The sequence below is a fragment of the Oryx dammah genome, unplaced genomic scaffold, assembly GCF_014754425.2.
Source record: "Oryx dammah isolate SB20612 unplaced genomic scaffold, SCBI_Odam_1.1 HiC_scaffold_29, whole genome shotgun sequence".
Classification (NCBI taxonomy): Eukaryota; Metazoa; Chordata; class Mammalia; order Artiodactyla; family Bovidae; genus Oryx; species Oryx dammah.
In genome coordinates, this window is record NW_024070213.1 from 77,608,506 (window position 1) to 77,624,675 (window position 16,170).

Genomic DNA, 16,170 nt, shown 5'->3' on the forward strand with positions numbered 1-16,170 from the left:
AGGGACTATTCTGGAATAGAACACACCAGGTGCTTCTGATTGTGGTTTAAACAACTTGGAGGACCACTATTTGATATATTCCTTCAAAGGCTGGAAGCTACTGTTAACTAATTTAAGAAATAGCAGTCTAATGTGCAGCTATTTAAGGAGGCTTCCTGTGTGACTGTTCACAACTCCCTCTCTCTCTGCAAAAATACCAAGACTTCATTTGAAAGGGAGAAAAAAGAATATCTCAAAAATTATCAACTTCAGCTCTCATAAAAAGACTTGGAAATCTCTAACATTTGAAAGACACATAGAAGTGACAAATGCATTAAGTAACCTTTGTTACCATTTATCATAGGACTAAACTTGCAACAAGTAGTCAGCAATTTTCCTAGCAAGTTTTTCTATACACTATTACTCCTATTTAAATAACTATAACTGGGAGGATACTAGTGGTTACAAAATAGCGTAATTATAATCAAACTATCCCTAGTTATAGTAAGGAAACATGGGAGGATGCCCATCTTGTTAATGTCATGATTTTCTATAATGGTATAGTTATACTAGTATATGCATATAGTCATTAAAAGATCCACGTAATGCAAAGGGAGTGGTCTGGCTTTTGGTATTAGGTGAGCATAGATTTTAAAGCACTTCACCTGCTGAATAACCTGTGGTCTTGTAGGTCTCAGAGTCCATATTTATGTAAGAGAATAGTAACAACTCCAGTTCACATGTTGCCCTTGATGACTTTTTATAAACATTTCTTTTACTTCACTCCCCTTTTGCCGTAATGTCCATATAGACATAAATAATAAATATATTTCTCAAACACAGGTTTGAGACAGGTTCCTATAACTTCCAGCTCCCATCTCTGATTAATTTTTTAAGTCACAGCTTAAATTTACCCTCAAGCTTTTTTTTCTTAATTAGAAGTCTTGAAGGCACAAACATATTTTCAGAACGTAGGCTTGTTTTTTGTGGAGTGAAACTACAAAGGCTTTAGGAGTTTTTTGTTTTGTTTCACTTGTTTATAGAGGGGAAGAGGGGGTTCGGTTACAACTCTTATTCTTTAGAAAGTCAGTCATTATTTCTGAGGTTGAATGGACCAAAGCTTGTCTTTTCAGGCTTCTTTTTGGACTCTCATCCACAATGTCTAGAAGTTGTTCTTTGTTCATATTTCAACTTACCAATTAAGGATATATGACAAATTTTCAAAGTACATGGCTTCCTGCTCCTAAATGGGCATCGACACTTGCCCTTCAGCCTTGATCTTTCCTCTTGCAGGTAAAAACAGAAAAGATGGAGAGAAAAACATGGTGGATCCTTTTCTCCCCGTCTGTGCGAGCCTGCCTCCAACCTGGTGATCGCTGACACTCACTATTTGTGTGAAAACTTTTTTTAACACATTATGCTAGATTTTACTAATTAATTCAATATTGTAGCTTCTGACATTCCCCCTGCCAAAATCCAATTCCTAGAGGATTTTTTTCCTTTTGAACACCTAAACATACTTTGAACAGAAAGATACTTGAAAATAATTATATAGCTTTACTAATATCTGAAAACTGTCTGCTGAACTAACCCAGTACATCATATGATAGCCAAGTAAAATTTTTGTGTTTTCATGTCCTGTCTTTCTTTGAGATTGCATATCTCAGAAATTAGCTCATTATCTGAAAAAAATATGAAAAATTGGTGAATTATAATACAAGAGTATTGCCACTGAATGGACTGTTTGATTTACCCAAGCAGGTAATGAACAATCCTGTTGTCAAATTCACTAATGAGTCATCTTAATTAGGATGTAAGCCAAGGGGCATTATTCCAGTGGCCTTCTGTACCCTGGGTCCATATATATAATTTGGCAAAAAAAGATGTAAAGCAGCAAGAAACAACCGAAGCCTGCTCATGGCCCTGTAGGGTTTTTGGAACAATTCCTGGAATTGGGAAGTGAAATTGGACAGCATGTGGAGAAAACTGTCATCTCAGTAGCTAGATTTAAGTGAAGATAACAAAGTGATTAACAGCATGTATACATATTTAATTGTTAACTCCTAGCATCAGCCTTCTTGGATCTTTATTTTGAAAGGAAGGTCAAGACTTTTTGGAAGGACATGGGTAGAAATGAGAGAGTAATTTTGGAACTGCTTAAATTCATTATTTGAAAATATTTTCCTTTCCCCTCTTTGGTCAAACAAACATGCTTAAAATTCTTATTTCTTCACAAGAAATACTTTCACTCTTCTTAAACAGGCTTACTCTTAGGCATGGGATATTATATGAACATCTCCTTTAGTAACTGTAGCATACCCATCTGTGGTTGGAAGAACTCTTAGGGAAGTTTTGAGAGAAATATATATGAATCCCAGATATTTATGTAATTAAAAAATAATTGATCAGTCATCTTAAAGGAATACATATCTCTGGCTCAAAATGTTATGTATTTCCATCGTTTTTTACTTCTCATTTTCTAGTCTCAATTATTGTCACAGAAAGAAGCATCCTAGAATGTAGACTGGAGATCTAGGGCAATTGTCATTTTAATAAGATTTTCAAAAATAATTTGAGATTGTCATGTATCCATAAATATTGCCATGGAGATGTACATGAATCAGCATTTTGGGCACGTTAAGTGATCTCTAATTGAAAGTATACCAGCAATATATACCGTCAGATATGAATATAGTTTGGGAAAGGGTCGATAAAAATTAGAAAGGAAACCACATGATAAGTATGAAAAGTGCCAGGAAAAAAATGCTTTCCTTCTCCAGTTTCTTTAGATAAACTGTATCAATATCAACTAGAATTACACAGATTCATTTACCTCCCTTTAACCTCATTCTCATTTCTAATGGAGATCTAAGTTCATTTTTATCATGTAGAAGGTTAAAATACCATTGTTAGAGATTAAAACTACCATATTCCCATTTAATATTCAGCTTCATCTTAATACAGCCTTATGCTTCAACAACACCACACATCAATTTGTGTTATATTACCTTATGATAAAGCAGTTGCCTTAACTAATTTTCAGAGCAAGAACAGGCTTGTAGTAAAAAAGGGACTTCAGTTGATGTATTTTTGTAAGGAGAAGCCATCTGCCTTAATATAACTGATGTTCTTTCAGCATTGTTATTTTCAGATTATTTTATTTTAAAAGGGACAATAATTTACACTGAACTTTTCATTAAGCTTTTCATTGACATTTAGCATTCAAACTTTTCGTTAAGATTGACTATTTTAGTAAAAATAAACTGAACCACGGGATAGGATATTATATGTGATGGTTTGTTTTTAATTGCTTACTGAGCAATTACAAATGGAAATAGGATGACACTGGGATATGTTTCCTGTTTAGTGTCAAGGCTTATATTAAATGTGTGCTCTGTGGAGTGGAATTCCAGAAGGACCAACAGTATTTTGGATCCAATTCCAACCACAGTTGTTTAGAAAGCCAGTCAGTGTTTAAGCAGAAGAAAGTGCATTAAGGTTTTAGGCTAAGTATTGTCACTGACTCATGATGCTTGACTACTATGCATCCTGTTTAATCGTGGAGGATCCCAGTTTCAAATCTTCTATGCCACTTGACTTAAGTGAAAATAAGTCTCAATTACTGATGGAATGAATAATGGGATACATGTGTCTTTTTCAAATTACAATAACTAGAACATGGAAGCAACCTAGATGTCCATTGACAGATGAATGGATAAAGAAGTTGTGGTACACATACACCATGGAATATTACTCAGCCATAAAAAGGAATGCCTTTGAGTCAGTTCTAATGAGGTGGATGAACCTAGAACCTATTATACAGAGTGAAGTAAGTCTGAAAGAGAAAGATAAATATTGTATTCTAACACATATATACAGAATCTAGAAAAATGACAATGAAGAATTTATTTACAAGGCAACAATAGAAAAACAGATATAGAAAATGGACTTATGGACATGGGGAAAGGGGAGGAGAGGGTGAATGTATGGAAAGAGTAACATGGAAATTTACATTACCATATGTAACATAGACAGCCAACAGGAATTTGCTGTATGGCTCAGGAAACTCAAACAGGGGCTCTGTATCAATCTAGAGGGATAGATGGGGAGGGATATGGGAAGGAGGTGCAAAAGGGAGGGGTATATGTATAGCTATGGCTGATTCATATTGAGGTTTGACAGAAAACACCAAAAGTCTGTAAAGCAATTATCCTTCAGTTAAAAAATAAATAAAAAAATTATTGATGGAGAAAATATAGTCAACTTATAATGTGTGAATAATCATTTTGAAAAAAAATTTTTCCTCTATTTTTCCTCAAATGCCTAAAAACTATTTCACAGAGTGTTACTACCTTCCTAAAGAAGAAATGATGGAATTGAGAAATAATTGTATTTCTGTTTATTTTTTCCTTCTAATTATTTTATGTATGAAAGAGACTGAGTGGAAATCACATCTGTATTTTGTTCATACATAGGTTTTATTTTTTTTCTAAAAAATTGGTAAATTTCAGGAAAGATGAACAAATACTTTTACAATAATAAAAACAAAACCTTAGGATGTAATACAGTAGAAATTTATATGATGTATTTATGTGATGTATTTATCTTCATTTATCTGAGTTAACAGATCACCAAAAAGGTATAAAAAGCTATAATCAATGTAACACAGTTTTTATCATTTTATGAAAATGCACACTAATGCCCAAGTAATTCATATCCTCCACAACACAAAAGGTCTCTAAAGGAAAGCTGTCAAGGCCATTTTTTAATTTGAATCTGGTAATATTGTTTTTAAATGATTGTTTTCACTGTAGTAAACGAAAAGCCTCATGGTGAATCAGTTGTGTTCAAATCTTAGCTTTAGCATTTGCTAGCTGGATGACTGTGGTTATTTTATTTAATCTATTCATGTCTGGATTTGCTTATCTATTAAGGAGTGAAAATAATGTGCTTACATTTTAGGGTTATTTGTAAGAAGACTCAGATATAATAAGGATTTACTAAAATATATTATTTTGTTTGCCAGTAGTCAGTGATTTAATGGTAAATACATTGAGAACCTAGACAAATTTTGGAAAACTGAGTATGGATATGGCCAGTGAGATTTCATTGAACCACAGAAGGTGCTTCATAACCACTCTGGCTATGTCCAGAAGGATGTTCAGTTTCTAAATGCCTGCCTTTGTGCTGAGGAACTAGTGCCTGCATTATTTTATTTTCTGCCACAGCACTTTTCTCTCCATTTTGAACAGAAAAATGGAGCAAGTAACATGAGCTACACTGCTTAGAAAACCTTTCTCCTGGGAGACAGTGCGAGGCTGGCCATGTTTCTCTCCACAACACCACTCTAGTTTTGCTGCATCCTGGTTCCTTTGTACACACTAGAGGGCCTTCCCATGACCAGTTTTCCTCATCTCCAAAATATTTACCAGAAACACCTTAATTTTGAGTGGAAAGAACTGGGGTTTACCAGAACAATCTGATAAACAGATCCTTGTTAATTATTATATAAGTATTAATCCTGTCCTATAGCTCATATATGCAGAAAGCTCTTACAGGTTTAACAATGATAGTATTAAAGCTAAAATTTACTAAGGGCTTTCTGTAGACCAGGCCTAGCCCTACATTCCTTAAGGATTTTTATTTTAATCCTAACAACAATCTGGTCAGTTTTTATTACTCTTATTTTATGTATGAGAAAATGAAAGCTTAGTCAATTTGTAAACTTGCCCAAGATAAATCAAGGCACTGAATTTAAAGTCAAGCCTTTTTTAACTCTAAAATCTGTTTTCTTTGCAGTATATTTCCTCTCAGGTATTTCCTAGGGGATATTTGTATTTAATTACTACATGGAAAAAAAATCTACTTGGTAAATTAATACCAAGTTATATTGCCACACTATGGTTTTGGGGTTATCAACCAGCTCCTTTCCGTTTATTTTCTCAATTTCACTTTCTTAATGCAATACAGTTTCAGAGCAAATGAAAGAGTGGAGATTGTATTGTGTATAACTGTTATGTTTACAGAGCTCTGAAGGTCAATGCGATAAATGTATTTATGTCTTCACCAAATATTTATTAAGAATGGTCAGTATAGGCCAGGCATATATCAGAGAAAGAAATGCATAAATATAATTACAGCCTTTTGCTTCATATTGTTCCTCAGTGAATGGGATGAATTATTATGCATATAATGTCCCAATTAATACATTATTAATATGCAGCTTTAACCTGACCTTTCCAAAAGTCATTCATTTGCCATCCAAAAATTTCAGAGAGTAGCAGTGGGGAAATGATTTACACCTTAATGATAAAAGGCTAACCTATGGAAATTTTACCTTAAATTCCCTTTAACATTTTCCTTGTGCTCAGAAAAAGTGTATGAATGCCTGCACTATAAGACTTTCTCTTTTAAAAAAAAAAAAAAGTTTTAAAATTTTCATTTCTAAATTTTAATTTTAATACTCTGAAATATTCCACTCAGTAATTGACTTGGGCTGATGCTTTATGTGAAGTAAGGAACATTGTGGTTCTGATCAAGAATGTATATTGTTTTTCAGTATGGTCTTTACATATGGAAAATGCAACATGTTCTTTCTGAATATCAAATGTGGTTTATATAATTTATGTGGCTATTTTCATTAATTTTGGATGGCATATTATTGTTACTTTTAATTAACATCAGTAAGTATAAAAATACTATTACATATTATATATTTATAAGAATCTATTTGCCCTTATTAATGTTTTTTGTTTCTAAATAAAATTTGCTATCGTAAATAGGCTGTGTCTTGTGTTATTTTATTGTTAGTAGTAATGCAACTGTGTTGTTCTATACACATTTTTCTCTTTGGGACCAATTACAAAGAAATTGGTGCAGGTTTGGAGTGTTATCTATACCTCTGTAAAGACCAAAGCCCATGTGGAGAACAAGAACCTGTAGATAAAGCAGCTGATCTGACATTTAAATGGGAAGGCATTTAAATAATGTGCCCATTTTCTCTAGCTGCTCTCAAGATTTCTCTTTGTATTTGCTTTCACCTAAAAGATAAAAACATGTGTTTTATTTAATACTTAAAAAATTTGCCACTTTACTAACATTGTTGATTATTTTGTTCACTGTGCCTAATTCAATCGAGGATGGCCTCCTTTCTGATGCAAAGAAAAGTGATGTCATTGTCTGAAATGTCTATTTTAGGAGTTCTCTGGCCACAGAACCTTGTTTAGCATTGTAAGTGATAGACACTACATTACCATCTAAAGAACTTTCTCTCACAGTTTTAAAAAGAAGAAATCATGATGCAAAGTATAAGTATGTTGTAAACCGTAATCCTGGCATTTGCTACTGTCTTTTACAGTTACTTATTTACTGTGCCATTTCACCCTTTCATGACAAAGATCTGTTCAAAGCCTGAAAGTTATGTCTCATTTATCTTTTCATTTCTACCACTCAACACAGTGTTCTTAGTTTAGAGAATAAATGAATAATATTAATACTGAGTTATTAAGCATCTGTGAAATCCTATTTTTAACATTGTCTTATGCAGTAATTCTTCTGACCTAAGTTTCTTCAGTTATTATCTGATGTTTTTAGATCATTCCTGGTATGCCTGAATTAATAGTTGTTTTCTACCTTTTATATACATAGAAATATTTCTTTTAATATTATTTCTATTACTTTAACTAACATAGAATGTATTACCCAAAATGGTACATACAGTCATTTTCAGAAATTTCTACTCCAAGTAAAATAAATTAACTATAACATTTAAAATTGTTAAAAAGTATTTGTTCCATTTTGGGGAGGCAGAATGAAACTATGACTAACTATCCTCATATCTAGTCAGTGTTATCTGCTCTGATTCATTTATTCAGCAAAATTTCATTAAATCTCACTATGATTAAAATCTGTTAGGTTCCTTGATGTCAATTGTATTTTATGAGTCAAAGATTATCATACGTATCCTAAATAATAATGCCATTTTTAAAGGATGACATTTATCTCTTTTCATAAAAAGACATGAAATCATTTAGTAAAAACTACAAATACCATTAGTATTGCTTCTTATAGTTTATGCTTAAAAGGAATATGGCAACACTGATTTCATTGTGTAAATATTCTTTAGATTAATTGCAAGGAAGCAATTTTGTATGCCAGTATGCACCCAATTCACTGGATGGGATTTATTGATTCATTACCCAAATTTTCATTCCAGGCCCTCCAGGCCCTCCAGGTGGTCTGCGAATAGAAGACATTAGAGCCACTTCTGTGGCACTTACTTGGAGCCGTGGTTCAGACAATCATAGTCCTATATCTAAGTACACTATCCAGACGAAGACTATTCTTTCAGATGATTGGAAAGATGCAAAGACAGGTGAGTTTATTTGTTTGATTAATCTGTTCATGTTTTGAGATGAATTCTTTTTTCTTGTATTATCTACTATGAAAATTTTCTTTAAAAAAATTATTTTTTTAGTAACCCCACACTTTGGTAGTAAACAAAACCACAACAAACTAAATGTTTTAAAGCTATAAGGGACGAAGCAGCATGTCTAGTCTTAATATAGTAGGGGAGCAAAGAGAGGCCTCCTGGATTTCTTATTTGAGCTATATGTAAGTCTAAGATGTATTAAGAAAAAAGTATAGAGGAGGTGTTTTTATGGCAAATGGTATCTATAGCATTATTTATTATCCTTTTTATCCAATTACATAGGTACTATAGTTCTGCATTAAAAAAAAAAAAGACAGTTGATCATAAAGATTAAACACTTAAATCTTACTACCATAACTCCAAGTATGCTCCTGTCTGGCTTGAATTTCCTTAAAACAAGTTTTAAAAGAAATTTAGTAGCTCAACAGTTTTTCCCCTCATATTTAATTCAGATTTTCTAAAAGAAAAAAAATTCTAAGAATAAGTGGGTACTTTCCCTTGAGTAGAAGTTATTACCATTGTCATTTGTTATCACGTCTTCAATATCACACGTTAGCTTATTTTCTCAGATATCAAAGAAGATAGAGGATTGTTTTGATAAAATAGCCTGTTAATCCTTGTCATTGTTGACAATATTTCTAACCAAACTTATAGTTATCAGAATTTATTTTAGATGTATAGGAAGAGGCATAAAATATGGCCTTTGTTGTCACAAAGGGGAGAAAAAAGGACAAAAGTGAGTAGAAAGCCCCCTTAAAACAACAACAACAACAAGAATTAGTCCCAGCATAACTTAAACCTGCTCATTTTAATCTTTACATAATGGAATTTATTTGTATTGCTCCCTGAGAAGTTTTAATTTAAATTCACCTTTTTAGGATAATGTCTTATCATGGGAAATTAATGAAATATAAATTTGAAACCTATAATAAGGGTTTAGGATACATTTTGGGGCTTCTTAGTAGCTCAGCTGGTAAAGGATGGACCTGCAATGCAGGAAACCCTGGTTCAATTCCTGGATGGAGAAGAACCTCTGGAGAAGAGATAGACTACTCATTCCAGTATTCTTGGGCTTCCCTGGTGGCTCAGACAGTAAAGAATCTGCCTGAAATGTGGGAGACGTGGGTTTGATCCCTGGGTTGGGAAGATCCTCTGGAGGAGGGCATGGCAGCCCATGCCAGTATTCTTGCCTGGAGAATCCCCATGGACAGTGGAGCCTGGTGGGCTACAATCCATGGGGTTACAAAGTGTTGGACACAACTGAGCGACTAAACACAGCACAGGATATATTTTATTGTTAAACAATTCTCTACAGTACCTGAATCGCCTAGTGGTTTTCCCTACTTTTTTTCAATTTAAGTCTGAAGAAAGAAAATTTAGAAAACTCAGCAGTTGCCACAAGACTGGACAAGGTCAGTTTTCATTCCAATCCCAAAGAAAAGCAATGCTAAAGAATGTTAAAACTATCACACAATTGCACTAATTTCATATGCTAGCAAGGTCACGCTCAAAATCCTCTAAGCTAGGCTTCAACAATACCTGAACTGATAACTTCCAGCTGTACAAGATGGTTTTAGAAATGGCAGAGAAACCAGAGATCAAATTGTCAACATCCATTGGAGCATAGAAAAAGCAAGAGAATTCCAGAAAAACCATCTACTTCTGCTTCATTGATTACACTAAAGCCTTTTACTGTGTGGATCACAACAAATTATGGAAAATTCAAGAGATGGGAATACCAGACCACGTAAACTGCCTCCTGAGAAACCTGTATGCAGGTCAAGAAGCAACAGTTAGAACTGGACATGGAACAACAGACTGACTCAAAATTAGTAAAGGAGTACATCAAGGTTGTATATTGTCACCCTGCTTATTTAACTTCTATGCATAGTACATCATGCAAAATACCAGGCTAGATGAAGCACAAGCTGAAATCAAGATTGCTGGGAGAAATATCAGTAACCTCAGATACGCAGATGACACCACCCTAATGGTAGAAAGCAAAGAGGAACTAAAGAGCCTCTTGATGAAGGTGAAAGAGGAGAGAGTGAAAAAGCTCACTTAAAACTCAACGTTCAAAAAGCAAAGCCCATGGCATCCGGCTCCATCACTTCACAGCAAATGGATGGAGAAACAGTGGAAACAGTTACACACTTTATTTTCTTGGGCTCCAAAATCGCTGTGGATGGTGACTGTGGCCATGAAATTAAAAGACTCTTTCTCCTTGAGAGAAAAGCTATGAAAAATCTAGACAGAGGATTAAAAAGCAGAGGCATCATTTTGTTGACAAAAGTCCATCTAGTCAAAGCTATGGTTTTTCCAGTAGTCATGTATGGATGTAAGAGTTGGACTATAAAGAAGGCTGAATGCCAAAGAATTGATGGTTTCAAACTGTGGTGTTGGAGAAGACTCCTGAGAATCCCTTGGACTGCATGAAGATCAAACCAGTCAATCCTAAAAGAAATCAAGCCTGAATATTCATTGGAACAACTGATGCTGAAGCTGAAGTTCCAGTACTTTAGCCACCTGATGTAAAGAGCTGACTCACTGGAAAACACCCTGATGTTGGGAAAGATTGAAGGTAGGAGGAAAGGGGAGGACAGAGGACGAGATGGTTGGAGGGCACCACCGACTCAATGGAAATGAGTATGAGCAAACTCTGGGAGATGGTGAATGACAGGGAAGCCTGGTGTGCTGCAGTCCATGGGGTCACAAAAAGTTGAACACAACTGAGCGATTCTGTATATAAGTTTATGAAGTTCAAATGAATTAGAAACAAGGGAAACATTTCTATTACATTATGCTTGTGAGTATAAGAATTATTTATAAACATACTTGGCAAAATACAACCATTTGAAAAACAATTTTTTAAACCATTTAGATATTTGATAAAATAATGCACAAGCAGTTTCTGCTTCTCCAAATAGAATGAAAATGGATGACAGTGATAAAACAGTAGATGATCTTCGATATACAGTCAAATTAATGTTAATTATAGATACTGGAGAGCAAATGAAATACACACATGTTTAAAATTCAGTTTGGCTTTGAGAAAGGAATAATAATTGCAATCACCTCCATTAATTGTGTGTGCTTACTGTGTAGCTCAATAAAATATTTTTCTCACTAAAAAAATTATTTTATTATAAATTATGTTTCATGAGAAGGAAGACTTTTGTTTGATTCACTATTCTATTCCTAGCAACTAATTAGGGCTCATAAAGTTAATTCATTAAATCCATACATATTGAGCTCCCATTGTGTGTCTGAACCTGTCCTAGATGCTGGATTCATAATTAACAAGCTGTGAGTAAATGAGAGAGAGAAAAAAAAAAAACCAAACACCATAGCCCTATCTTTAAAGAGCTTACATTCTACTAGGAGAGATTGTAGGAAGAAACTAACTAAAATGTAAAGTAAGTCACATGGTGTTTAATGCTAAAGAAAACAGAGAAGGGAGATTGGGAAGCATAAGTTGCATTTGAATAGGGTGCTTCTTATATTAGCATAGATGCTCTGTTTATTATGGTTCCTGTTTCCGTGTTATATCTTTTAAAATTGCCAACCTATTTGTATCTTTGAATCTAAAGTATATTTTCTGTTGACAGCATATAGTTTGATCTTATTTTATATCTAGCCTACAATCTCTGCCTTTTGATTAGAGTATTTAATCCATTAACATTTGATATTATCACTTGTGTAGTTGAATTTATATTTGCCTGATATTTTTGCCTTCTAAATATTTCATGTTTATGTCTTTCTATTCCTTCTTTATTGCTTTCTTTTGCATTATGAGTATTTTCTAGCATAAAAATTTTAATTTAATGAAATTCTCTAAATATAAAAACAGTTATTACTCTAGAGGTTACCTGATTTACCTGAGTTTATCAGAATAATCTTCATATTTTTACTGACAATATCAGTGAGATATAGAAACATTGCCTTTAAGGGTGGTCTCTCAGCACTCTTCTGTGTCCAAACTTTATTGAATACATCTGGTGAAGCCTACAAAAAAAAAAAAAAAAAAAAACTTGTCAACAGGAAAAGACTCTTCTTTATCTCCCAGGGATTAAAAAAAGTCATGCCAGCATGCACTCTGTCTTTAAATATCTATGAAAAGTTAAACTGAGTTTTTCTTATGAACATTTGTGACTACTTCCTCCTCTTCCCATAACTCTATCAATGATGATTTAATTCATTAGATTTCCTCACAAATTCAACCCTCTGATGGCCTCTGCAAAAACTACTATTATTTACATTATTTTATATATTCTTCTTGTTAGTTGTATCAGTATTGTTCTCTTGTGATTGATTGTGTCCTAATGTTGTAGCCACGTGTTCCGGGAAACAAACTCACTCAGAAGGACAATGTAGATAGTGGAGTGCAGTTTATTACACCATGGGCCCAAGGCAGAGTCTCCTCTTAACCAAGGACCCCAACCAGTTTTTGTGAAAACCTTATATACCCTAAGTGTACGTGCTCAAATCCACCTCACCAAATTCTCTGAAACTAGTCTGAACAAAGGAAAAGAAAGACACAAAGTTAACCTGTGATTCTCGTATGCCTTAAGCCTAGGTAGTTAACAGTGGACAATTATCAATAGGCCTGTGGTGATACCCCAATAAGCATAATAGAATTTATGATTCTATTCAGTTACACAGATAATTAGGGTATTCTTTTAGGTAAATAGACTCTCCACCTAGAGCGGAGTGTATAGATAAGAGCCCTGGGACTCTCCCATCTGGGGGGAAGGGGAGTCTGGTTTCCAGTTGGTATGTCATTTCCATAGATACTGGGCATATAGCTCAAAGTCCACAGTCCAGCTCAAAATGGAGTCCTGCTTTCAAGATGGAGTCTGTTCTGTTTCCTCCTTCACTAAGTGGAAGTGAAAGATAATTTTTGCAACCAATGCAGAAATAAAAATCACATGGTTTTTATTTATAGTGGTGTCCACTGAAGAAAGGGGATGCCAAATTAAATTCATTTTTATGAAGGTAATTATTTTAGGTGTCGAATAGGTATTTTTCAGATAACCAGCTTTCAACATTCTAAAGATTAAATGTAGGATAATGACATGAATAATGGAAAGCACATCTTTAAAACAAGCTACTGTAAGTATTAGTTCTCTCAAGCATTTTTGGGGATGAACAACATAAATTTGATACCATTCCTAGAGTTCCTCGAGATGCTCAGGTCAGATTTAGAATGTTATGTTGGGTTATATGCTGCTGCTTTCAGAGGAAAAATTATAGAATACTTCTGGTGATGATTTGTGTGGAAGAGAAATGCTGGCCAGAACATAAAATGCTGGAAACTGTGCTATGAGGAACAATTAAGAGAATCCTGGATATGTTTTCAAAAAAAAGAAAGGAAAGGAAGAAAAATGTCTTTATGTTTAAAGTTCTATCATATGGAAGACTAGAATTGTTATAAATCTCTGCAATTATCATCTCAGTACATAAATGTTTTTCTGAATTTTAGATTATTTCCTCAGTATAAACATGTGTAATTTAAATTATTGAGTGTAAGCATGCTTAAGCTCATGAGTTACACTGCAAAATTACACTGTAGAAAGGTATAAATTTTTACTTCCACCACCAGTATATGAATTTCTCTTCTACCACATCTCTTAGTATTTCATATTTTGTTTTAATCTTTGCCAAAGTAATAGTTTAAAAAATGAAAAAAGAATTAGGCTCCTTGTAGGAGAGTTGCATTTTAAAAATTTACTGGTTTCTTGTTTGCTTTCCTGTAGCTTCACTTTTGTTGTTCTCATTTCAAATATAAATTTCTGGGTTTTTATGAGGCTACCTGAAAATTTTCCCTAGAGAAGAATCAGTGAATCATACAGTCTGGGATGCCAAAACACAATCTCCTTCTCTTTCTCTTCAAGGAACTTTGTCATACCTCTGGCTCCTCCCTGTGTCCTGCCAAACGGTCTCTCTGTTGGGTCTAGAGCCTCTAACATCACACAGAGTAGTTGTGTCAGCGCCAGAGAGAGACCTTTAAATGCCCATTTTCATTTTCAAACAATGGACTAGTTTTTTCAGCTAGAATCCCCAAGTGGGTAATTGTTTCCAGGTACTTTCAAAAACTTGTGTTTTAGATTGAAATAAAAGATCCTGGGGATTTGAATTGTATTTAAATCCTGAGGAAATAGCAGCATTTACTATGGCAACATTGGAGAATCTAGAACAGGTGATACATTGCCTGGAGTTATTTTTGAAACATCTACTTTTTCTTAGTGTGGAGGTCATTCTGTGTGTTTCTGAAGCTGTTCAAAGAATTAATCTATGTGGCTTAGAAGGCACAGCAATACGAAGCATATGACAAAGCACCACAAACCAAAACCTTGTAACTTTTGGCCTTGGGATACCCATAAGGTTTGCTTCTATTTTCCTCCAAAGAACAGTTAGAATTTGTCTTTTTAATTCTGAGCATTATGGGCTAAAAGTATTTGAAAATATATCTCTATGTTTTGCTCAGGGCTGGTTATCAAAATAAGACCTTCAAAAGAAGGGTCTTTTGATCTGAGTATTAAAGTAAGATTTATGTCTCCTATTCTGTATCCTTTTGCAACCAATCTAAATACCTGTCAGATTAATATACTGTTGTAGACACGCATTCTGGGAAACAAACTCACTCAGAAGGACGATAGCAGATAGTGAAGTGCAGTTTATTACACCGCGGGCCCAAGGCGGAGTCTCCTCTTAGCCAAGGACACAGACCAGTTTTTGTGAAAATCTTATATACCCTAAGTGTATGTGTTCAAACCCATCTCCCCAAATTCTCCGAAACTAGTCTGAACAAAGGAAAAGAAATATACAATCAAAGTTAATCCATTATTCATACGCCTTAAACCCATGATTTGTATGCCTTAAGCCTAGGTAGTTAACAGTGGACAATTATCAATAGGCCTGTGGTGATACCCCAATAAGCATAATAGAATTTATGATTCTATTTGGTTACACAGATAATTTGTGTATTCTTTTAGGCTATGGAGAGTCTATATACGAGCCCTGGGGCTCCTCCATGGTGGAGGTGGGAGGGGGTCTGGTTTTCCAGTTGGTATGTCGTTTCCATAAATACTGGGCATATAGCTCAAAGTCCACGGTCTGGCCCAAGATGGAGTCCTGCTTTCAAGATGGAGCCTGCTCTGTCTGTTTCCTCCTTCATTCCCCACTCCTGATGCTCTTAACTCATAGTATGAGCATCACTCATAGGGATATATTGCACCCTGGCTCTCTGACTGCCAGTTTGGGAGAGTGACACAGACCTTTGGGTTACAAAGTTCATAATACATTGTAAAATGCAGCGTCCACAAAGCAGGACTATCAAGGCAACTGTAACAATGGTAAATATAGTTTTCCATCAATCACCCTTCACCCAAGATAGGACGGAGGTCCAGAAAGGAATGTTTTCATTTTACATTGTTTTTACCTGGTTTTTCATGTCATCTAAAGCAGCTGATACATTGCCAGATAAATCAGGAATATATACACAACATCCAACCTTAATTATAGCACAGGTCCCTTCTTGAGCAGCTGTGAGCATGTCCAAAGCATTCTATTTAGAATTACTACTTTTCTCATTTGGATTTGTTCTTCATTTAAGACTTGGATGGCTTTAGCACTATCTAGGAGGGCCTGTTTTGTGAAATTAGTCAAGGCTTCTAATTTAATCATAGTATCTGTTGTCCCTATAGAAGGTATTGTTTTGCCCAAGGTCCCAATCCCCAGAACTGAGAGAACAAGACATC

The 16,170-nt window shown here is 34.6% G+C and overlaps 1 protein-coding gene across 4 annotated transcripts in view; it reads left to right on the forward strand.

Moving 5' to 3' along the window:
* CNTN1 (contactin 1) overlaps positions 1-16,170 on the forward strand; it is a 422,969-nt gene that overhangs the window by 312,951 nt on the left and 93,848 nt on the right. For 2 of the 4 annotated variants that reach the window (XM_040233499.1, XM_040233500.1), the window contains exon 16: positions 8,195-8,353. In XM_040233499.1, the coding sequence (XP_040089433.1) occupies positions 8,195-8,353 (159 nt within the window). Of the gene's footprint in view, positions 1-1,272; positions 6,762-8,194; positions 8,354-16,170 lie in introns of those variants that run through there. The other 2 variants (XM_040233501.1, XM_040233502.1) reach the window with 1 other exon arrangement.